The sequence below is a fragment of the Neovison vison genome, chromosome 7 (assembly GCF_020171115.1).
Source record: "Neovison vison isolate M4711 chromosome 7, ASM_NN_V1, whole genome shotgun sequence".
Classification (NCBI taxonomy): Eukaryota; Metazoa; Chordata; class Mammalia; order Carnivora; family Mustelidae; genus Neogale; species Neogale vison.
The window spans coordinates 58816666-58841225 of NC_058097.1; the positions used below are offsets into that span (position 1 = coordinate 58816666).

A 24560-nucleotide genomic window follows, 5' to 3' on the forward strand; every position below is an offset into this window, starting at 1 on the left:
GCAGATTCCTGACCCCCTCCCCAAAGAAGGGTATGTTGTCATCTCAACTTGATGCCCCCATAGCCCCCCCACCCCGTGTCTGATCATAATGAGTGGGCAAGTTACTGGTGCTTTTCTACCCCGTTTCCTCGTCTGTGGAATGCAAAAAGCACGGAGGCTACCTCGTGAGGATGAAATGGGGCCATGATGTTAGTCCCAAAGAGGAGCAAAGGGCTAGAGGTCACAGCCCTGCCAGAAACCGTCATAGCTGCGCAGGGGTTGGGGGTGGAGAGGAGGTGGGGGGTGGGGTGGTTCCCGTTGGAAAAGCAGTTTACATTTGTATGAAAGCAGACAGTTTGAAGAAACCAGCTGAGGCCAGAGTTGAGCAGCTGAGGTTCCAGCCCTTTCTTTACTAAAGCGCTATGCGCGGTTGCAGATTCTGTTCTTGGACTGTCCCGTCGAATGCTCACACTCGCCGCCAGGAGGCAGCACTACTCTGTATTCTTCCCATTTTACAGATGCGGAGACTGAGGCGCCGGAAGGCAAGTTCCCAGGCGGCTCGCGGCCAGGCGGGCAGCCCAACCCCCTGCCCGGCCCGCACACTGAGGGGCACGGACCCCACTCCGGGAGCGAACACCGTTCCCTGTCTGCTCTGCTCTCTCCCGTTCCAGCCGCTCCCTTTGCTTCGGCTCCTCCTCCGTGGCAACGCTCTGCAGGGCCTTCCCTTTCCAGCCTTTCCTAGCGTTTCAGGAAATGCGCAATGGGGCGCTTACTCCGGGCCTTCCGGGCGTTCTCTGCGGCCACGGCCCCTGCGCCCTTCGGTCCCTGCACCCTTCTGCACCTGCGCCCTTTTGCACCTGCGCCCTTCTGCACCTGTGCTCCTGCGCCCCTCTGCACCTGTCACCCTCCACACCCCTGCCTGTCCCGGGGCAGGATCTCCCCAGCCACATAAGTCTGGTTGCTATAATACGACATCCCAAAATATGGCTGCTTCGCTCAGACGACAATACTTATTCCTCACGGTGACAGTGTGTGTGGACAGCCCAGGAGGGCGACTCGGCCCTGCGTGGCCGGTCCACATTCTGGGGCACCGCAAGTGGAACAGGTGCTTAGTCTCAAAGGCCAAAGCCAAGAAGACGCAGGCAGCTCTTCTGCTTGCACCTCATTGGCCCGAGTGTAGTCACATGGCTGCCCCAGTGCAAGGGATGCTGGGGAATGTAGTCTTTGGCCTGTGCAAGTACGGGCTCACCTGTAGCTTCCATTATTATGGCAAAGGAAAATGGGTATTGTGTCCAGCACTGACCTTTTCTGCTTTGTTAATCTATCACATTGACTAGAATCCTCTCCCCTTCTAAACAAATATTTAGAATAATTGACATTTCTTTCTTTCTTTTTTTTTTTTTAAAGATTTTATTTATTTATTTGACAGACAGAGATCACAAGTACAGAGAGGCAGGCAGAGAGAAAGGGGGAAGCAGTCTCCCTGCTGAGCAGAGAGCCCTATACCAATGCTGAGATCATGACCCAGGACAAAGGCAGAGGTTTAACCCATTGAGCCACCCAGGTGCCCTAAAATAATTGACATTTCTTGAGCACTGAGCATGTACAAGGCATAGAGCTAACTTCTTTACCTATTTTCATCCACCTAATCCTCACAGCTCCAGGACATGGTACTGTATTATTCCCATTTTTAAGAGAATGAGGGCACAGAGCTCACATCACTTGCCTAAGGTCACACAGATCCTAAGTAGCCAAGATTCGAACTCAGGGAGTCTGGCCCTGGAGCCTTTGCTCTTAACCATCAAGGTATCGATCTACCTCATTGGAAACAGATTCCCAGGTGACCGTACAACTGGTGAGTGAAAGGGCCGCTTCCAACATTCATAGCCTCCCTTCCTTCACCCCTTCATGAAACCCATGAACATGCTGAGTGTGTACGATAATGCTGTGTAAACACCACCCCCATGGAAGGTCAGGGGCACATAGCAATAAGGGTTTGGCTGTGTGCCTCTGTGGGTGTTGCTAGGCTCCTTCATGTGCCTGGTGGATGGACTCTGCCTTGTCAGCTTGCCTGAGGTGACTTTGCTCAGAGGACTGGGGTGACTTGGCACTGCTCTACTGTCTTTCATCCCCAGAGGATAGCCTGGACAGCACTTCCTCCTGGAGGCAGTGGAGGCCCAAGAGAGAAGTCAGTGCTGATTGCATAAGCATTTTTCAGGCTTCTCTCACACTTGGCTGACACCCCACTGGCCCCAGCAAGTTCCATGGCCAAGCGAACAGGAGCACACAGCACAGCCACGTAGCAAAGGGTGTGGATGTGGGGCAGGGTGAAGGAGCCCAGGCCTTATTTGCAAGCTGACATGGCACAGAACTCTGAACACGTCCCCAACTTCTGTTGGCTTTCCACCCGCTGTCCTGGGCCAAGTGCAGGACCAGGCCCTGGGTGAATACGAATGGGGGTTTGGGTTACAGGAACCTGTGATCTTCAGGGATGTGGCCATGTACTTCACCCAGAAGGAATGGCAGCTGCTGAAGCCCGCCCAGAAGGACCTGTACAAAGAGGTGATGCTGGAGAACTATGGGAACCTGGCCTCCTTGGGTAAGGACAAGGTCCCCACAGTTCGGAGGACTTGGATGAGCTCCGCCCTAGGACTGGTCTCACGCACTAAGGTTTGGTGGTATCGGCTTCCTTCTAAGGCTGGCTCTGCTTTTGCGGTCTCGAGAGAGCCGCCGGCAGCGCGGAGGCACCAGCGTTGTAATTTCCTTGCAACCCAAATGGTAGACCCTTTGGGACCGGGTGTTCCCTCCCAAAGTCTGACTTTTGCTCCGATTGGAGCTGGCTTTGGTCACGTGACCGCAGCTGAGCCAATCGCAGTGGCCGGTGCAACAGGGAGAGGCTGGCTGGCTGTCGTGCTCTCTGAGGGAGAACCTGGGGGGACCCCCCGCAGACCTCCGTGCTGGTGCGGTGGGGAGGGAGAGGCTGGCGAGGCGGTGGCCCTGTGCTTCTTCCCAGGTCCTTCGTGTCTTTGCGATTTTGTGATTCATGATGAGCGATTTTGTGATTCATGATGAGAAACACCTGTTTGGTCTCCCTCCTGTTTCTAGAACAGAACTCCCAAAACCTTTGAATGTCTTAGCTAGTGGGAGGAATGAAGGTGTCATTTGCTATGTTAATGGGGTGACATTGGGGAAACACCTCAGGAGGAGGGCTGGTTGCCAGGGGAACCATCGTTCAGTCTCACCCCCTGACCTACAGGGAGGGGGAAGGGACTGGAGGCTGAATCAGTCACTAATGGCCAATGATTTAATCAATTGTGTCTGTGTAATTAAGCCTCCACAACCCCCCCCCCCCAAAAAGGACAGTGTTTGCAGACCTTCCAGACTGGTGAGCAAGTGGGGATCTGTGGAGGAGGGGTGGCGTCTGAGGGTACGGATGCCCCACACCCTTTCTCCATACCTAGAGCTATACATCTCTTCTACTTGCTGTTCCTGAGTTATATCCTTTTATAATAAACTGGTGATCTAGTGGGTAAAATGTTTCTTGGAGTTCCGTGAGCTGGTCTAGCAAACTCAGCAAGCCCAAGAAGGGGGTTGTTGCAACCTCCAACCCATAGCCTGTCAGTCAGAGGCACAGGTGACGACTTGGATTCATGATTGGTGTCTGAACTGGGGGTTGGTCAGTCTCCTGGGACTAAACCCTCCACCGTGGGATGCACCCCTACCTCTAGGTAGATGGTATCAGAATTGAGCTGACTTGTAGGACCCCAGCAGTGTTTGAGAGAATTGCTCTGTGTGTAGTGTGGTGGGGATAGGGGAAAACCAGCATTCTGGAACTGGGAGCAGAACATAAACACACTTCTTTCTGTGCAAACTCGGCCTGGAATGGCAGTCTGGGAGGCCTCCAGCACTTCTCCCCTTCTCTGGAGCAGGGTATCGGTTCTTCAAACCCAAGCTGATCACCAGGTTAGAGCAAGGAGATGAGCCCTGTGTCAAGGAGAGAGACGTCCCTCAAGAGCCCCAGCACAGCAGTGCTGGAGTCAGCGAGAGCCCCGTGTCCACTGGTGAGTAGGAGGACATGCCATGGCAGTCTCCACAAGAAATTCTCCCCGAAGTCCCAGCACGCTGAGGGGTATGAGGAGAAGGGAGAAGCCTGGCAGGGCATGTTGCTTTCCAGAAATGCTTTTCCATTCCTCTGGCCTCTTGGGATCTCATTCCAGCTCTCCTTGGCCACATCCTCTGTATCAGAGCTGGGCTGCCAGCCACTGACACCCTAATTCAGGGCCTTTGCACTATCTGGCTATTCTGCCAGCGGTCCCTTCCCAGTGCTCTTCCCGACTGCTTCAGCGAGCACCTGTTCACTTTCCTCCTTGTATGTGTGCATCGATGTGTTCATGGTTAGAAAGATGTTTATAGCAGTTCTTTGGCAAAAACTGGTCTGGCACGTGACTTAAATCCTTAAGATCGTCACCGCTGAGTAGCCCTCCGTTGACTTGGAGAAACAACAGTATGTTTCCAGGGCAGCACAACTATCCCTCATCAGCATCTGAACCTGGAGAATATAGGAGAATAGCGAGAGAGCTTTTCCTTTAAGAAAATACATGGATTTAAGGGGCGCCTGGGTGGCTCAGTCGGTTAAGCAACTGACTTTTGGTTTTGCTCAGGTCATGGTCACTGGTCCTGGGATTGAGCTTCATGCTGAACTTGGAGTCTGCTTAGAGTTTCTCTCTCCTTCCCCCATGGCCCCTCCCCTCCGTGTGCTCTGGAGCACTCTCTCTCTAACATAAATAAACAGATCTTTAAAAATAAAGACAATACATGAATTTAGTAAGAATCCCAAATAGAGGGGCACCAGGGGGGCTCAGTCAGTTAGGCGTCTGTGTTTAGCTGGGGTCATGATCACAGGGTCTTGGGATCGAGGCCTGTATGTGGCTCCCTGCTCAGCCAGGAACCTGCTTCTCCCTCTCCCTCTCTCTCTGCTTCCCCCGCTCCGCCCCCACCTTGCTCTCTCTCTCCCTCTGTCAAATAAATAAATAAAATCTTAAAAAAAGAAAAGAATCCCAAATAGTAACCAGGTGTTTTCATTAAAAAAAATAATAACAGTAAGCCTCTTCCTCATTCCAGTGTCACCTCTGCAGTTTCAGAGCGAGAGCACAAGCAGGGGGACCAGGAGGCAGAGGGAGAGGGAGACCCAGACTCCCCGCTGAGCACGGGATGTTAATAGCAACTCAGTTCTTAATAGTCCCAAAGTGGGGACTCCCTAAATGCCTATCAACAACGAAATAGTTAAACATATTGTGGCATAGTCGTGCTATGGAACCCTATAAGCAAGGTGAATGAATGACTTGTGACTACAAGCAATAATCCAGATGAATCTCATTGAACAGTTGAGTGAAAGAAAGAAGCCAGGATGAAAGGGTGTACGCTAAAAGGTTGCATTTACATAATGTACAAAAAGAGCCAAAGCCATTCTATGCCATTGGAAGGCAGGATCTTGATTTTTCGAAAGGGAGAGGGTCATTGGAAGGAGTGGGCTGAGGGCTTGCGTCAGGGACAGTGCATCTAGGGTTCTGTTTCTTGATCTTAATCTTGGCACTATACTCATGAATGTGCTCACGTTGTGAATTCTCACCAAAAAATTTTATTCCTCTTACTTACAGATAGAAACACAGTTTTATTTTAGTGATAAGGGAACATTAAGAACTGACCATGCTTCCAACTCGCACAGGGTTCATGGACTATAAATAACAGCTTATAATACAGTTGCATTTAGTATGGAACATTCTGTATCACTGTCCCTTCAATCCAGAGATCAGCTCTTGTTTTATTTCTGGAGTGTTGCTTGAATTTTGTCTTTAAGTAATTATTCTGATACAGGATCTCTTTTTCTCTCTTTTCTTTTTTTTTTTTTTTAAGATTTTATTTATTTTATTTGACAGATTACAAGTAGGCAGAGAGGCAGGCAGAGAGAGAGAGAGGAGGAAGCAGGTTCCCGGAGGCTTTAACCCACTTGAGCCACCCAGGCGCCCCTTTTTTTCTCTTTTCTGTGCCAACTCCTTTTCTCATTGACTCTTTTTCCCTCTTTATTTCCACCTCATTTGAACTGGCTGTCTTTTCTTTTTCCAGCCTTATTAGGATAGAGTTGTGTGAGCTTATTGTGATATAACGTATAGGCTTAAGGTGCATAACATGATAATGTGGTATATATATATATTATGAAATGATTATGGCAATAAGTTTAGAGAATACCTTCATCCCCTCACATAATCACCTTTTTTTTTTTTTGCTGGCATGATGTGAATTCTAATCACTTCAAACATTTATATTTGTGAGTTTTGTATGTATTTAATACTCGGACAAAACATTTTCAACCAAAGATAGACAATGGCTCTAAAAAAGAGAGAGAGATTTACATTCTGAGTCCCTTTCAGACAAGAAGACACAGCTTATGCCGAACACGACATTTCCAAAGCCAGACATCTCTATGAGGCCATCCCTGGGGAAGGCAAAGGAAATGGCCCAAAAGAATTCTAGGACAGAAGGGACTTCGGAAACTGAGGACAGGCCACCGAGGAGCACACAAAAATCTGGCCCCAGCCTGGCTGCAGACTCAGACAAAAAAGTTCTCCCTGCAAAGCAAAACCACGAGTCCACGGCTGTGAAGAGATGCCTGAGCCATCCACCACCAGCAACGACATCACGGAGCACCCCTCCAGAAAAGAAGACCCTAAAAAAAGATATTCATGGGAAAACCCAGGTGCCAGGCTTCCCAAAGCAGAATCGTCCAAAAATTCAACGGGGAAAGCCACACTTTAAATGTAAAGAATGTGGGAAAACTTTCAACCAGACCCTCCACCTCATTGAGCACGAGCGGATCCACACAGGAGAGAAACCCCACAAATGTGATGAATGTGGGAAGTCCTTCCGGCACAGCTCCTACTTCTTCACACATTATAGGATTCACACCGGCGAGAGGCCCTACAAGTGTAAGGAGTGTGGGAAAGCCTTCAACAGCAGTTCCACGCTGAGCAGCCACTATAGGACCCACACGGGAGAGAAGCCCTTCAAGTGTGAGGAGTGTGGGAAAACCTTCAAGCAGAGCACAAAGCTTACTCGTCACCGGAGGGTGCACACGGGGGAGAAGCCGTACCAGTGCAGCGAGTGTGACAAATCCTTTGGCCGCAGCTCGTCCTTGACGGAGCACAAAAGAATCCACACGGGGGAGAAGCCGTACCACTGCAAAGTGTGTGGGAAAGCCTTCAGATGCAACTCACATCTTTTTGAACACCATCGGATTCATCAGGAGGAGAAGTCCTACCAGTGCGGCCAGTGTGGGAAGTACTTCCGAAATAGCTCCCACCTGTCGGAGCACAGGAGGGTTCACCAGGTGGGGGCCTCGGAGCGGTGCCAGGAGTGTGGGAGAACCTTCCGGCGCAAGGCAGCCCTTCTCAAGCATCAGAAGGGCCACAGAGAGACTCACACCTACCAGTGTGAGGGGTGCGGGAAGGCCTTCCGCTGTAAGTCGAGCATCGAAAGACACCAGAGGATGCACGCCGGCCAGAAGCCATACGTGTGCTCTGAGTGTGGGAAAGCTTTCACTGACAGCTCCACACTCATCAATCACCGCAAAATCCACACCACGGGGAAGCTGCACCCGTGCCCCAAATGCAGGAGGGCCTTCAGGCGGCTCTCGTCCCTGGTGCTCCACCAGAAAGTGCATGCCAGAAAGAGACAGTGAGCTCCGCATGTGGGGGAGCCTTCAGTCTGGACCCACACCTTCCTAATCCCCGGAGAAGTCACGATGACGCCAACATTGTGAGCAGAGATGGACTGCACCTGCCGGCGGGTCGCTAGCGGACCAGCAGTCCTCATTCAGGGGACAGCGCTATGTGGCTCCCCTAGATGTTTGGGGAGTGCCTAGGGCTATTTCTGGTTGTCCCAGCCTATTGCTGCCACTGGCAGAGAAAAGACAGAGGCAAAGAATCCTCCGAACCATATGATGCATCAGACACCTCCATCTACAAGGAATGTTCTGTCCTCAGATATCAGGAGCGGCACCATAATTAATTAGATTTAAGAAGGATTTCAGGAATAGTCCACTACAGTAACCACTAAACAGTGTGTCATGATTTAAATTTAAATGAATAAACATAAATAAAACGTACAGTGTTTCCTCAGCTGCACGCAGCCAGGATTCAGTGGCCAAACACACCAGCGGTTGCCGAATCGGACGGTGCGGGTGGAGAACATACCCACTGTTGCAGAAGGTTCTGAGTGGGCCCCGTTTTGGATCTTTTATCAAAATCCTCCTGCAACATAGCCCTGAGAAAGTGAGCCAGAGACAGAGGGCAGCATGGCCAAGTGTAGTGTTCCACGAAGGGCTCTAAGACTGCTGCCCCCACAGATGGTTCTGATGTCTCAGGGCTGGCTAGCGTCGTGCCCACAAGACACTCCCCTCTGTCTGGGCCAGAACAGCCAATCAGTGGCTGATAATGCTACCCATATATGCTGACATTTCCTGAGCACCTCACCCGCCATGTGTGATGCCGAGCACTTTACGTTACCCGGCCCCCTGGAATCCTCTCCGGAGCCTTTATAAAATAGGAACTGATGCCATCCCCTGTCATGGCTGAGAAAATGAGGCTCAGAAAAGATTTTTTAAAAAGATTTTTCAAATTTTGCACATTAATCTAGACAATACTGCTATTTTTTTATATATTCTATGCTTTCAAATTCATAGCATTCAAATTTTCATGAAATGTATCTTTAAAAAGTAGAGCTATTTACATTTCTGTTCGGACTGCACTTTTGGGCAGAGAGCAGCTTGGCTTTACCTATGGCAGGAGCGGGCACGGAATGAGACTCTAGATTGGAGGTGGGCAAACCAAGGCCAGCCTAGCCCATGGCCTGTGTTTGTAAATATAGTTTTATTGGCACTTAGGCAACTATCCTCTGTGACCACTTCCGTGCAAAGCCAAGTGATCACAACAGAGACCAGATGCTCCATAAAGCCTAAAATATTTGCTCTTAGACCCTCGGCAAAGAAAGCTGACCGATTCCTGCTCTGAACAGCTGACGAATTGAAACGAATGAGGGTGGACTGTGGGAGTGGTTAGGGAAGGAAGAGAAACCCTCAAACTTTTGTGACCATGACCCAGGGTGTAAAAGATACCCTGTATTGCAGTACGACACACACGTGTGTATTTTCTACGTATGCCTTAACGCGTGTTTGTGCCTATGTGAAGGACGCGTTTAATGCAACACCACCTACCCTTATTGTGTGTACACACAGATTCTCTTTCGCTTAAAAAGTCATAACCTTCTAAACCAATTTCGCTAACCAACACATGGCACAACCCCCAGCTTGAGAAGCCTTGCCTTGGTGGTGGGACAATGTAAGATAGCGCCTCCTTTTTGAGCGGTCTGGACTCGAAGGCCTTCAAGAGGGGCTGTGGCTGGCATCACCACTGGAGAATTTGCCAGAATGCGGAAGGTGGAGAGTGCCTCCGTGTTCAGGGCGTGACTTTGTGCTTGCTCCCAGAGCAGCTTGGAGGACAGACAGACCCAGGTTCTCTGGATTGCTTTCACAACCTCCAGGATGTTTCCTTCCCGGCACTAGACTAAGGGGGAGGACGGAGAGAGCCTGCATGGGGATCTCCAAGGACTCTAGTGGGGTTTTAAGAAGGAACCATCTGGGGCGCCTGGGTGACTCAGTCGGTAAGTGTCTGCCTTGGACTCAGGTCCTGATCCTGGATCCCAGCACCCAGGGATCGAGCCCCAGGTTGGGCTCCCAGCTCAGCAGGGAGTGTGCTTTTCCCACTTCCTCTCCCCACCACCTTCCCGCTTTTAGTCTCTCTAGCTCTCTCTCAGATAAATAAAAATCTTTGGGGAAAAAAAAAAGAGAGAGCCATCTTTAGGAGTGTGGCTGTATCCTCCTGGAAATTATCTCAGGAGTAGGGCTAGGTGGCTTGGGGAGGAGTACCTGTGGCAGGCGCTCGTTCTTGTGGTTGCTTTTGTCTGTGAGACATCTGTGGAGGTGGGAGGAGCAGAGGGGATTCCTCCTGGATAAGGGAAGAATGTGTCTCAACATACTCACTACATTCCTGGTTGCAAGTAACAGGAACCCAACTTCCACAAGCTTAAGTGAAACCAACATCAACAAAGGAATGTATTAGCTCATACACTAGGGAAGCTTCCTTGCTTTAAGTTATCTTTAACTTTAGTGACTGGAATGGAGAAAATGACATGGACAGGACCAAAAGCACGTCTCTCATTTCTGGTCCTCTCGGCAAATCATTGCCTTGTCCTTTTAGCAAATAGGAGCGTCCTCTACCAACCCAGAGGCACAGCTACCAGGCCCCAGAGTCCTAATCTAGGAGAGAGAGGGAGTTTCTCCCACAGACTTGCCGGTTAGGCAGCTATGATTTGGTGGAGCCATTAAAAGAACGATTCTTTTCAATTTTTTCTTGGGGTGATTGCAGTAAGGATGTGTCACTTTTATCACTTTTGAGAGGACAATAAATGAAGAATAAACAACCACCCAGGCTGGAGGGGAGAATGAATACAGGCGGAGAGACACCTGTCAGGGCTGAGACCCTCCCCAAAGCTGGAGATGATGGTGACCTGCGATGTCCGGCTGGAGGTGGGGTGTCAGGACCCAGCCTGGCAGATCCAGGAGGGGCCCCCGTAGGGGATGCAGGGATGGGGACAGGGTATGTGTGTGGGGGGGAGGCTGATCTATTTACAAATAGGCCTTCAAGCCTGGGCGGGGAGCGGGGTGGGGGCAGGCGCGGGTCTCTGAGGTTCACTGCACTGAGAGTGTCCTTCTGGGTGTCCTCCATCTTTATCTGAACACGTGTGATTCTAAGGAGGTCGTGTGTGTGTGTGTGTGTGTGTGTGTGTGTGTGTCTGAGTCTGAGCAGGGGCTGTGTTCCCGCACATGTGTGGATGACTGTGGGTCTTCATTCTTACATGTAGGCCTGTGAGCCCGAGGGGGTGATTCTGAGCTTTTGAGGGTGCGCTGGTGTGTGTGCGAGTGCCCGAGAGAGTCGCCCTGTGCTGGGGTCAGCGCGTGTGCGATGCTGGGGCACGGCCAGCCCTGGACGCCAGCACCCAGGGGCGGGAGCGGGGCGCGGTTGGGCCCTCCCCAGAGCGCAGCTGGCAGGCACAAGGGCTGTGACCCTGGCTTTTCCTCCTGGGCAGGGATGGGCCTGTGTCTGAAAGGTCCCTGCCAGGTCTGGGGGCCAGAGTCTTGGGGAAGGGTTGTGGGGAGAGCCCCTCTACTCTGGTGCCCTAAGAAGACCCCCGGCCACCCGGCCAGCGCTCCCAGGAAGGTGGGGGCCAGGGAGGAGGTGGTGGAAACAGCCTCTGCCCGCCCCCTCCTACTGTGAACACAAGCACAAGCACACTGGCCTCAGGGCCAGGGCTCCGGCCCCAGGTCCTTCTCTGGCCCTGTTTGGATCACTGGCCCTGGGAGAGCACATGGGGGCAGTGGGGGTGGAGAGTGTCCCTGAGCTGTGGGAGAGCACGTTCTTCTCACACACTCTTTGTCCGGGGCAGTCTCTGGGGCTGTGTTGAGGGGGCCCTGGGCAGGCAACCAGAGAGGCTCTGAGCCAGCCCGCCCCGCCCCGCCCCTGCCCAGCGGGAGAGCAAGAGCCAAGTCAGACCCGGGACTGGGACTTGGGAGGACAGTCTGTGGCTGCTGTCCTGCTCTGACAGGACCCCCGTGCTCTGCTCAGGGCTGGGCCACGGATCTGGGGGTGTGGGGCCGGCCGGGTGGCGGCGTGATCCGGATCTGGACAGGTCCCAGATGGGGGTGGGGGTGGGGGTCAGGATCCTCGTAGGAATCCCATCAGCTGCACTGCCAGGCCGCTTTGGGAAGGGCTGAAGGGGCTGCCCTCCCAGCGGCGGAGGGAATCGGGCAGCACAGCACAGCCACGGGGCGCGGGGGACAGCAGCCCGCTGCCCAGGTGCACCTGCCCTGGGTGCCAGCGGCCTGGAGCCCAGTGGAGGACCAGAGACTCATCCCCAGGACGGCTGGCACTTCCCTGCCACTTCCCAGCTGCCCGCCACCCTGAGCTGCGTGGATTCCTCCTGCCACCTGCAGGAGAGAAGACCAAGGCGACACAGCACCCAGAGCAGCCCAGAGAGGATGGCTGGGGACACCCTCTATGCTACTGTGAGGGGGGAGGAAGGCACCCCTGGAGGGGTCAGGACGATGCACAGGCCACTGAGGCGTCAGGGGGAAAGGGATGGACTTGGCCGCTGGGGCCCAGGAGAAGGAACTTAGGGGAGGGTCCTGGGGAAAGGTGGGGGTGGGGCAGGGGTGTGAGACTGGAGACTGGAGTGGCTGCCTGGGTGGGGGAGGGGGAGGCATGCTGCCTTTGGGGGCATCCACGGAGGACGCATCTGAAGACTGGAGGAGAAGGTCACCTGCAACCCAGCCTTGGCGCCTCCAGTGAGTCTGTGCGCGCGGCCGGCCTGCCTGCCTGGTGTGGGGGCTGGGAGAGAGCCCAGGGTGCACAGTCAGGAAGGGGCTCCTGGGGGCGGCGGGTGGTGGTGGTGGTGGGGGGAGGAATCGGCCCTGGGCGTCAGGGAGAGAGGGCAGGGCATCTGCGTGTCCCAGAGGGGAACTTGGAATTTCGGGATGGGCGTCCATAGATGCGCAGGTCTGTGTGTGTGTGTGTGTGCACGCGCGCGCGTGCGCCTGTGTGTGCCACAGGTCTGCTGAGTTGGTGCGTGTGGGACTGCACACGTGTGTTTGTGTATGTGTGTGTGTGTGCTGACCCGAGGGTATCCATGTGCCCGGTAGGCCTCCCAGGCAGAGGAAGTGGGTCAGAGTTCTGGAAAGCAGGCCAGTTGACCAGGAAAACGTGTGTCTGTGCGTGTGCCTGTGTGCGTGTGCGCAGGCGGCTGTCTCTTAGGGGCTCGGTGGACACCTGGGGGTCGTGGTGAGTCCGTGGCTCCCGCGTGTGCCCCACCCCCACAGCCTAGCCACCAGGATCCCCGCAGCCAGGCGCATGGACCCCTGTTGTTCTGGAGCACCATGTCTGTGGCCCACGGACATCCCCTGGCCACGGAGCTTTGCCTGCTGTCCTGGCAAGGCCTGGCCAGGGCCCAGGGTCGGCTTGTGCTGGAGGTTTCCTGGGTGTGGGGGCAGTGTGGAGGCAGATTCAGGGGTGTGAGGTTGGGTGTAGGGGGAAGGGGAGACTCCTCTGTGACCCCGGCAGCAGGGCCCATGGGCCGGGCAGTTGGGGGCCAGAGAGAATGTGGAGGGAGAGGCCACCCCACCCCCCACCCTCAGCCCCTAATAACAATAAAGTTGTAGGCACCTTAGCCTCCCAAACTCTGTCTCAGGCTCTTTAATGATGAACGCGAGCGTCCTCTGTCCTTGGGTCCTGTGCTCACACTCTGTCTCCTGCGCCATTGTCGTGTCTTAGATGTGTGCCTGTGCGTGTGCAGGGTGGGGAGAGGAGAGAGGCGTGTGTGAGGTGTCATCCTTGGTGTTGTCTTTGTGCAGCGGGTTTCCTGGGCCCGGGTGGTGAGCCCGCCGGTGCCCCAGCTCCTGGGAGATGCCCTGAGCCAGCCCTCCTGGCCCCTGCAAGCCAGAGAGCAGAGCAGAGTGGAGGAGAGCAGCCAGCCAGGAATGTTCCCTAAATCAGACCCAGCCCAGAGCTTGGCCAGCACCTGCTACTCCCAGAGGGCCCATGGTCCTGCCTCAGGGGTCGGGGCTGTAGGATCTCAGGGGCCCTACAGGCAGGGTCCCAGGAGATGGGCCCCAGGACAGAGCAGGGAGGGGATGGTCTTTGGGGCTGCGGGGACAAGAGGCAGTGCTGAGGCGAAGCTGAGACCAGGTTGCACACGTGCCTTGGAGTCCTGCCCACGACCCCGGGTGTCGTCTGTGCGGGTGGGCAGCCCTTCTCTGAACACCCGTGAACAGCTTAGCTACTCCAGCTCCCAGGATTTGTCCAGGCCGTGTGCAGGGAAACAGACTGCAGGGGACAGGGGAGGATGGGGCCGGCCCAGGAGAGGGGAGCCTCCAGGCTCGCTCCAGGACGGGCCCGAGGGCCTGGGCACCTGGGGACGGGTGCCGAGGGCTCCTAGAGGCGGGAGGGTCAGCCCAGGGTTCATGGCAGTCTGATGGCGGAGGTGGAGGCTCTTCGGGGTCCTCCGGGACTGTGGACAGGTCAACTGGGGAGCAGCGGAGTCGGTGGCGCACTTGGCCAGCTGGGACACAGGAGAAGGAATCTGGGGGCGCCCTGAAGTCAGACTGGGGCAGAGGGTGGCGTCTCCTGGACGGGTGGGGTCCTCAAAGACACCCTGTCCCCAGGAAGCCTCGGACAGAGAGGCCAGGGAGGGTGGGGGCTCCTGACATGGACTCGTCTGAACTTCCGGGGTCGAGACCGACGCTTGCAAAGGAACCCCCCGCGAGTCTGCGTGCGCATGCTCGGCTGTGACTGGGGGATGGGAGCAAGGCCGGTGTGTGCATCCAGGAGGGGATCCCGGTGGGGGCGAGTCCACCCGTGGGGCTGAGCATGGGCCCTGGGTGTCACGCAGAGGCCGTGTGCGCGTCCGCAGGGTGACCTGGAGTGTCCTGGCTGTGTGTCTGCAGATGTGTGGGTCCCCGGTGGTGTGCGCATGCGTGTCCGTGCCGCGTGTGCGAGGAGGGTGTCCCGAGCTCCCAGAGACACCTGCTGGCCTGAGTGTATTGCGTGTCTGCGAGTTTCCCGCATTGCGTCTGCAGCCTGCTTTGTGGCTGACGGGTGGGCGTCCTCAGGGTTCAACAGATTATGTTTTCTTTTTTATAATCATTGTTTGTGTTATATTTTTTCCTGGTGTGCAGGAAAATAATTTATTTGAGAGAGAAAGAGCACTTGCAGGGGAAGGAGTAGAGGGGGAGGGAGAGGGAGAAGCAGTCTTCTTGCTTCTCTCAGCAGGATGAGGGTTTCCATCACAGAACCCCGAGATCTTAACCCGAGTTGAACTCAGATGTCCAGTGTACTGAGCCTCCCAGACACCTCAGGTCTCCATTTTTAATCCATCCTAGGTATGAGTCTGTGTTTGGGTGTTCCTAAAGGTGTCTCCTTGTCTGGTGGTGAGGTGGGTCAGGGTTTGGCAATGGTGGGTGTGGTGTTAAGTGTGCCTTTTTGTCTACACCAAGCTAAAACAAATTTAACTTATTTCATCTTTTGAAGTGTCATTGGTGAAAAAAATTGTACATTTAAAAATGTACAATATGTTTTATATAGCATATGTCTTGAAATGATATTCCCTGTCAAGTTAATTCACTATTCTGTTATCCCTTTCTTATTTTTAAGATTTTATGTATTTATTTGACACAGAGAGAGAGAGAGAGAGAGAGCACAGGCAGGGAGAGTGGGAGAGGGAGAAGCAGGCTCCCCATTGAGCAAGGAGCCTGACGTGGGGCTCAACCCTGGGACTGTGGAATCGTGATCTGAGTTGAAGGCATTCGCTTAACCGACTGAGGCACTCAGATGCCCCGCTATTTCTTGACCTTAGCAGTTATGTTTTTTTTTTTTAATTTGAATTCTTCACAGTGGGAGGAAAGTCTCTTGGAGCCTGAGGGTCACAAATTATATGAGTGATGAACATGTGTCACTCAGCTCTACCACCAGCCACCCCAAACCAGCAATCTAGGCTTCTGTGTCTCTGCTGCTCTGAAGTTTGAATTTCTCTGATCTTATGTTCCCTTCAACCATAATATACCTGTTTTCATAAGTCCTGGCTGAAACCAGGGGTGGAAATCATGGTGGAGGCGCACTAAGTCAAGAAACCTGATATCTGAGGGTAGATGAAGACCCAGCCACAGGCACAATGATGCAGGATAGCTGGGGTTCAGGAAAGGAGGTGGAGAAAGACCTTTCTGATCCTTATCCATAAACAATGGTAAAATTGTAGGCAGCACATAACGTCCCTGTGGCGGGGGAGGTTAAACACTATTTAATCACTTGTTATGTGATGGGGTATAGGATAACATACTCCTAAATATGACTCTTAGGCATATTGGAACTCAGAGAGTGTGAGAAAACACTGGAAGCAGGGTCACTGTAACATCCCCCACCTCTTCCCTGAAACACGTTATAAAACTGTCATGTGAGCGTTGCCCTCCATATACCAGGAGGGAAGGAGCATCTTTATCTCCGAAGACACAGAGACTTCAACAAGCAGGCGTTGCTATGGTTTATTACAATTCCCTCTTACTCCTTACCCAGTAGCGTCCACTCTTCACCAAACGTAGCAAAGAATACTCAAGTCTGTCTCTTTCGGAATTCGTTTTCTCATGAAGTTTCTTAGGTCACGTCAAACTTACATTGCACTTGTAAGGTCTTCGGTGAATCTGTCTTTGTTGGTTTAAATGTTCAGCCCCAGCTGCGATCATCAGAGGGTCAAGGAGAACTTTTTAATCTAGGTAATCCCTATATTTAATAACTTAGTGTCCTTTTACTGGCTGAAAAGTTCTTTCTGATTTGGGAATAACAGAGAATAGCATTTTGGGACCAGCAAGATGCTTCAAAAAGCCTAGGCTGGTCCAACAAACAAAGGAGAGGAACTTTTTATTTAATGGAGAAGGAGAATTTGGGAGGGATTGTTTAGAATGAAAGTCCATTGGTAAAAAGCAGGGGTTCAGGGTGGTGTTGGTTTTTCACTGGCTGGGTTGCAGGGGTGGTCAGTTTCTTCTAGAAGATGCGGCTTCCATCTTTTCCTGTTCTGGCCTGTAATTGATTCTTCCCCTGTGCTGCTTTCTTCCAGGGCTTCCATCACTGAGGAATCTTGATTTAGACTGGTACGGAGTGAGAGCACCACCTTGTGGTCTCCCAATTCCATTTTAGTGAGGTTTCCCTGCATTAATTTTCTCACCAGTTAAGTTTGGGGGGGTTTTTTGTTTTTTATTAATCTTTTTAAAATTTAAATTAAATTAATTAACATATAATGTGTTATTGATTTCAGAGGTAGAGGTCTGCGATTCATCAGTCTCTGTAACACCCAGTGCTCATTCCATCATTCTTCCTTCCCTTCCCTATGATCCTGTTTTGTTTCTTAAATTCCTCATATCAGAGAGATCGTATGAAAATTGTCTTTCTCTGATTGACTTATTTTACTCAGCATAATACTATCTAGTTCCAACCATGTCATTGTAAATAGCAAAGTTTCAAATTTTTGTTGTTGTTGTTGATACCTGAGTAGCATTCCATTGTATCTACACATTACATCTTTATCCATTCATTTTTTGGTGGACATCTGGGCTCTTTCCATAGTTTGGCTATTGTGAACATCGTTGCTATAAACACAGGGATGCACGTGCCCCTTCAGATCACTACATTTGTATCTTTAGGGTAAATACCCAGTAGTGCGATTGCTGGGTCATAGTGTAGCTCTATTTTCAACTTTTTGAGGAACCTCCATGCTGTTTTCCAGAGTGGCCGCACCAGCTTGCATTCCCACCAACAATGTAGGAGGGTTCCCCTTTTTCCACATCCTCCACAGCATCTGTCATTTCCTGCCTTGATAGTTTTAGCCATTCTGACTGGTGTGAGGTGGTATCTCACTGTGGTTTTGATTTGTATTTCCCTGATGATGAGTGAGGTGGAGCACTTTTGCATGTGTCTATTGGCTATTTGCTTATCTTCTCTGAAGAAATGTCTGTTCACATATTTCACATAGTCTGCCCGTTTCTTTTCTTTCCTTTCTTTTTTTTTTTTTAAGATTTTATGTATTTATTTGACACACAGAGAGAGACAGTGAAGGAGTGAACACAAGCAGGGGTAGTGTGAGAGGGAGAAGCAGGCCTCCCCCTGAGCAGGGAGCCCAATGTGGGGCTCGGTCCCAGGACCCTGGGATCATGACCTAAGCAGAAGGCAGAGGCTTAACAACTGAGCCACCAAGGTGCCCTTCTGCCCATTTCTTGATTGAATTATTTGTTCCTGGGTGCTGAGTTTGATAAGTTCTTTATAGATTTTGGATATTAGTCCTTTATCTGATACGTCATTTGCAAATATCTTCTCCCATTCTGTCAGCTGTCTTTTGGTTTTGTTGACTATTTCCTTTGCTGTGCAAAGGCTTTTATCTTGATGAAGTCCCAAGAGTTCACTTTTGCCTTTGTTTCCTTGCCTTTGGAGACCTGTCTAGCCAGAACCTGCAGCAGCCAAGGTCACAGAGGTTGCTGCTCTTGTCCACCTTTAGGATTTTGATGGATTCCTGCTTCACATTTAGGTCTTTCATCCATTTTCAGTCTCTTTTTGTATATTAAAATGTAAGAGAGTGGCGCAATTTCATTCTACATGTGGCTGTCTAATTTTCAAACACCACTTGTTGAAGAGATGGTTTTTTCCACTGGATATTCTTTCCTGTTTTGTCAAAGATTAGTTGACCATAGAGTTGTGGGTCCATTTCTGGGCTTTCTATTCTGTTCACTGATCTATGTGTCTGTTTTTGTGCCAGTACCATGCTGTCTTGATGATGACAGCTTTGCGATAGAGCTTAAACTCAGGCATTGTGGTACCCCCAGCTTTGGTTTTCTTTTTCAACATTCCTTTGGCTATTTGGGGTCTTTTCTGGTCCCATAAAATTTTAGGGTTATTTACTCCAGCTCTGAAAAAAGTTGATAGAGATTTCATTGAATATATAGATTGCTCTAGGTAGCATGGACATTTTAACAATATTTGTCCTTCCAATCCATGAGTACAGAATGTTTTTCCATTTCTTCGTGTCTTCCTCAATTTCTTCCATGCATGTTCTATAGTCTTCTGAGTACAGATACTTTGTCTCCTTGGTTAGGTTTATTTCTAGGTATTTTATGGTTTGGGGTACAATTGTAAATGGGACCAAGTCCTTAATTTCTCTTTCTTCTGTCTCATTGTTAGTGTATAGAAATGCAACTGATTTTTGTGCATTGATTTTGTATCCTCTCACTTTGCTGAATTCCTGTATGAATTCTAGCCATTTTGGGGTGGAGTTTTTTGGGTTTTCCACATAAAGTATCATGTCATCTGCAAAGAGTGACAGTTTGACTTCCTTTCTTGATTCGGATGCCTTTTATTTCTTTTTGTTGTCTGATTGCTGTGGCTAGGACTTCTAGTACTATGTTGAACAGCAGTGGTGATAGTGGACATCCTTGTCATGTTCCTGACTTCAGGGAAAAAGCTCTCAGTTTTATCCCATTGAGAATGATATTTGTTGTGGGCTTTTCATAGATGGCTTTGATGATATTGAGGTATGTTCCCTCTATCCCTACACTGTGAGGAGTTTTAATCAAGAAAGGATGCTGTACTTTGTCAAGTGCTTTTTATGCAGCTGTTGAGAGGATCATATGGTTCTTGTTCTTTCTTTTATTTATGTAGTGTATCACTTTGATTGATTTGTGGATGTTGAACCACCCTTGCATCCTAGAAATAAATCCCATTTGGTCCTGGTGAATAATCCTTTCAGTGTACTGTTGGATCCTATTGGCTAGCATTTTGGTGAGAATTTTGGCATCTGTGTTCATCAGGGATATTGGTTTGTAATTCTTTTTGGTGGATTCTTTGTCTAGTCTTGGGATCAAGGTAATGCTGGCCTAATAGAGTTTGTAAGTTTCCTTCCATTTAGATTTTTTTAAAACAGCTTCAGAAGAATGGGTATTAATTCTTCTTTGAATGTTTAGTAGAATTCTCCTGGGAAGCCATCCAGCTCTGGACTCTTACTTGCTGGGAGATTTTTGATGATTGCTTCAATTTCCTCGCTGGTTTTGGGTTTGTTCATGTTTTCAATTTCTTCTTGTTTCAGTTTCTGTAATTTATACATCTCTAGGAATGCATCCATTTCTTCCAGATTGCCTAATTTGCTGGTGTATAGTTGCTCATAATATATTCTTATAATTGTTTGTATTTCTTTGGTGTTGGTTGTGATCTTTCCTCTTTCATTCACGATTTTATTTATTTGGGTCCTTTCCTTTTTTGCTAAGTCTGGCCAGGTGTTTAACAGGCTTATTAATTTTTTTCAAAGAACCAGCTGCTCCATGTTCCATTGATCTGTTCTACTGTTCTTTTGGTTTCTATTTCATTGATTTCTGCTCTAATCTTTATCAGTTCTCTTCTCCTGCTGGGTGTGGGCTGTATTTGCTGTTCTTTCTCCATCTCTTTTAGATGTAAGTTAGGTTGTGTACTGGAGACCTTTCTTGTTTCTTGTGAAAGGCTTGTGCTGCTATATACTTCCCTCTTAGGACCACGTTTCCTTCATTCCAAAGATTTTAAACAGTTGTGTTTTCATTTTCATTTGTTTCCATGAATATTTTTTTTCTTTAATTTCCTGATAGACCCATTCATTCTTTAGTAGGGTGCTCTTTACCGTCCATGTATTTGGGTTCTTTCCAATTTTTCTCTTGTGATTGAGTTCCAATTTCAAAGCACTGTGGTCTGAAAATATGAAGGGAATGATACCAGTCTTTTAGTACTAGTGGAGACCTGATTTGTGACCCAGGATGTAATCTATTCTGGAGAATATTCTATGTAGTACTGAAGAATGTGTATTCTGTTGCTTTGGGATGGAATGTTCTGAGTATATCTATAAAATCCATCTGGTCCATTGCATAATTCAAAGCCCTTGTTTCCATGTTGATCATCTGCTTAGGTGATCTGTCAATTGCAGTGAGTGGGATGTTAAAGTCCCCTACTATTATTGAATTATTATCAATGTGTTTCTTTAATTTTGTTATCTTTTGTTATCTTAAGTGATTGGCTGCTCCCATGTTAGGGGTATAAATATTCACAGTTGTTAGGTCTTCTTGTTGAATAGAACTTAAATTATGATATAGTGTTCTTCCTCATCTCTTATTACAGTTTCTCGTTTAAAATATAGTTTGTCTGATATAAGGATTGCCACCCCAGCTTTCTTTTGATGTCCATTAGCATGGTAAATTGTTTTTCACCCCCTCCCTTTCAATATGGAGGGGTCTTTGGGTCTAAAATGAGTCTCTTGCAGACAGCATGCTGATGGGTCTTGTTTTTTTGTTGTTTTTTTCCAGTCTGATACCCTATGTCTGTTGATTGGAGCATTGAGCCCATTTACATTCCTAGTAACTATTGAACAATATTAATTCATTGCCATTGTATTACCTGTAAAGTCACTGTTTCTGTATATTGTCTCTGTTCCTTTATGGTCTATGTTTCTTTTAGGCTCTCTTTTTGCTTAAAGGGTCCCTTTTAATATTTCTTTTTGGGCTGGTTTGGTTATCACAAATTCTTGTATGTTCTGTTTGTCCTGGAAACTTTTCATCTTGCCTTCATTTTGAATGACATACTAGCTGGATAAGTATTCTTGGCTGTATATTTTTCTCATTTAGCACCCTAAATATATGGTGCCTATCCTTTCTGGCCTGCCAGATCTCTGTGGATAGGTCTTCTGCCAATCTAATGTTTCTACCACTGTAGGATACAGACCTCTTATCCCTGAGCTGCTTTCAGGATTTTCTCTTTGTCTCTAACGTTTGAGAGTTTCACTATTATATGTCATATTGACATATAATTCACAAAATATTGACCTATTTTTATTGATTTTTGAAGGAGGACCTCTGAAAAATATGGACCATTTCATGAATTTGCATTTCATTCTTGCACAGGGGCTATGCTGATCTTCTCTGTATCATTCCAATTTTAGTATACGTGCTGCCAAAGTGAGCACCTACCTGTTAAGTTTTGAAAGTTGGCTAGTGTTAAGTCCTGAAATCCTCTGACTCTGTTCTTCTTTTTTGCATTTTTAAAGATTATTTATTTATTTATTTATTTATGAGAGAGAAAGAGAGAGCATGAAATGGAGAAGGGGGAGGGGGAGAAACAAGCTCCCCGCTGAGCAGAGATCCCGATGCGGGGCTTGATCCCAGGATCTAAGATCATGACCTGAGCTGAAGGCAGATGCTGAACCCACTGAGCCACACAGGCACCTTTGTTTTTCTCTTTCAATATTTTATTGGTCATTCTGGATCTTTTGCCTCTCATATAAACTTTAGTGTCAGTTTCCTGATATCCACAAAGTCAATGGGGTATTTAAAATAATCACTAGACCCATCAGTTCCTTGGTTCCTCTAGGCCTGTGGAGATGCAGCCTGGTCATGACATTCTGGCCTTCCTGGGCAAGGCAGGGCTCTGTCTCAGCCTTGGTTCAGTCAGAGCTTCCCTCTCTCACCTGAGCAGAGCCCTGGATAGACATGCTCACGTAGGGTGGAGGGGGTCTAAGATGCAGTAGTGCTAATGAAAGGCAACTTAGAAATCTCTATCAAAATGACACTGAAAAAATAAAATTAAATTAAAGAAAAAGAAAGTAAAAAGCTCAATTATTTTTCAAAGTATTTTGGTTTCCTTTTTTTTTTTTAAAGATTTTATTTATTTGACAGAGAGATCACAAGTAGGCAGAGAGGCAGGGGGAAGCAGGCTCTCCACTGAGCAGAGAGCCCAATGCGGGGCTCAATCCCAGGATCCCGAGATCACGACCTGAGCCGAACAGAGAAACTTAACCCACTGAGCCACCCAGGTGCCCCTCAAAGTATTTTGTAGATTTCCTATGATTTTCTCCAGATACAATAAAATTGGAAAAAAAAAGACAAGTGCAAGGGGCACCTGGCTGGCACAGTCGGTGGGCACACAACTCTTGTTCTCAGAATTGTAAGTTGGAACCCCATGTTGGGTGTAGAGATTATGTAAAAATAAAGCCTTACTGCACCTGGGTGACTCAGTTGATTCAGCATCCAACTCTTGATTTTGGCTCAGGTCATGATCTTGGGGTTGTGAGAGCAAGCCCCACATGTTGGGCATGGACCCTGGTTGGGATTCTCTTTCTCTCTCCATTCTCTCTCTTCTCTTCTCTTAGGTCCATTATTAAACGAAACGAGACTGAGACAAAGTGAAAGTTATTTAAAGCTTTATTTTATGATCAGTATTAGAAGTTAGACTGATTGGCCAGGGCCGTCTCCGAAGAGAGCGACCACCCCCAGTTTACAGACTCAAGAATCAACGGACTGGTCAGGGCTGCCTCCGAAGACAGCGACCCCTCCCAGCCTCACAGACTAACTTTTATAGAGCAAAAGCCTGGCCATAGGTGGCCAATGAGATTGTAACATTGTATAGTCATGTTAGGTCACATGCAGGTGGCCAACTGAATTACAATTTACCCTATAGTAGCTGTTTGAATTAACCTATTACTCTGGTCAGAATTGGCGCTCAAGTTTGGCGCCCAAAGGGCGGAGTTTACATTCTTTGGTGGTTAGGGAGACAGTATGTGTACTTTTACTGATTGGATGTCTCCACCTGGCCTGACTCATCCTTGTATTCTGGGCTCTGTTATCAGGAACTGGCTGACCATATTTTACTGGTTTCCCAGACTTGCTTCTAAGTAAGTTTCTCTGGAGGGGTGGGGGGGAGGGGAGACAGAATCAGTTTAAGTTTTACTGCACAAACAACAAAATGGCTTTTAACCAAGATGGAGTCACTAGCTAAATAGGCCCTTACAATATGTGTTTTTCTTCAGCAATTCTGTGTCAGGGGATTTATCTCACCTATAGATTTACATGCCAGCACAATTGTTGATGGTCAAGGGTATGCGCTCAGTGAAAAAGGACTGAACACAACTCAGCCCCCTGGCAGGAACTGATTAAATAAGTGAGGTCACCGCCATAGAAGATCATCCAAACAGCTGTTCAAAAACTGAGGAAACTCTCCCTATAGTGTTATGGAAAGCTCTCCAAGGTATGCAAGTAAGTAAAAAGAAACCAGAACATGGAACAGTGTGTAAAGTGTGCCACCTTTTGTCTAAAAATGGGAGGACATGTGAATACAAACATTCACACAGGCCTAAACTTACATCTTACATTTATACAAATATATAATTATGTCCAATAGTGAACTTACGTATTATAACAATGTATAATTACAGAATTATATATTTCCATTACACATCATATTTCATGTTTATATTATATTTAATATGTATTTATAAAAATATTAATTTTATGTCTTAAACGATTCATTTACTCTGGAGGTATGTAAACAGGTGTGAGAACATAGGTGTATAAAATATATCATGTGTGTACACTCTGCACACGTGTGTGTATACTACTCCTGGATATACGCAGATATGCGCATGAAGAACCCGTGGAAGGGCACAAACTAATTGCTGTGGTTACCGTGTAGTTCATGGGCGTAAAAAATTGGTGGTGGTGCCCACACAGCGGGAGGAAGACTTTTCAACGCACACTATTTACTTAACAATATGTAAACCCTGTATTAACTCTTCCAACAGCGAATAAGAGCATCTCAGGGAGGAAGGCCACACCGGCGCCAAGGCCTTCTTCCCTCTCTGCTCCTACCGGTCCAGCCACCGCCGTCCAGCGACAAGCGGCCGGGATTTTGACACGCCCGCTCCCACAGCCCGGCAGAGCGCGCGCGCAGACGCGCGGCAGGACGCACGCGCCGCGGCTTGGGCGTGAAGTCCCAGCACGAGCCGTTCAGTCAGGCGAGGCGCCCGGTGGGTGAGGTGAGCGCAGGCGCGCGCGCGGGTGTGGGGGCGAGCACGTGGTGGGGGGCGCGCGGGCATTCCGA

At 49.1% G+C, this 24560-nt stretch overlaps 2 protein-coding genes and 1 non-coding gene across 3 annotated transcripts in view; 2 read left to right on the top strand and 1 right to left on the bottom strand.

The window, feature by feature from the left end:
• The first annotated feature begins 739 nt into the window (after positions 1 to 739).
• On the top strand, positions 740 to 9720 carry LOC122913393 (zinc finger protein 383-like). Its single transcript, XM_044260136.1, has 4 exons — positions 740 to 854; positions 2405 to 2578; positions 3909 to 4040; positions 6408 to 9720. Exons 1-4 carry the CDS (start codon positions 740 to 742, stop codon positions 7712 to 7714), a joined length of 1728 nt encoding a protein of 575 aa, XP_044116071.1. The 3' UTR covers positions 7715 to 9720.
• Positions 7778 to 24560, top strand: part of ZIM2 (zinc finger imprinted 2) — a 32955-nt gene continuing 16172 nt past the window's right edge. The window contains exons 1-2 of the mRNA XM_044260137.1: positions 7778 to 7791; positions 24390 to 24495. Of these exons, the coding sequence (XP_044116072.1) occupies positions 7778 to 7791; positions 24390 to 24495 (120 nt within the window). The remainder of the gene's footprint in view (positions 7792 to 24389; positions 24496 to 24560) is intronic.
• On the bottom strand, positions 21545 to 21651 carry LOC122914775. Its single transcript, XR_006385855.1, has one exon. It is a non-coding gene; the product is annotated as a U6 spliceosomal RNA (small nuclear RNA).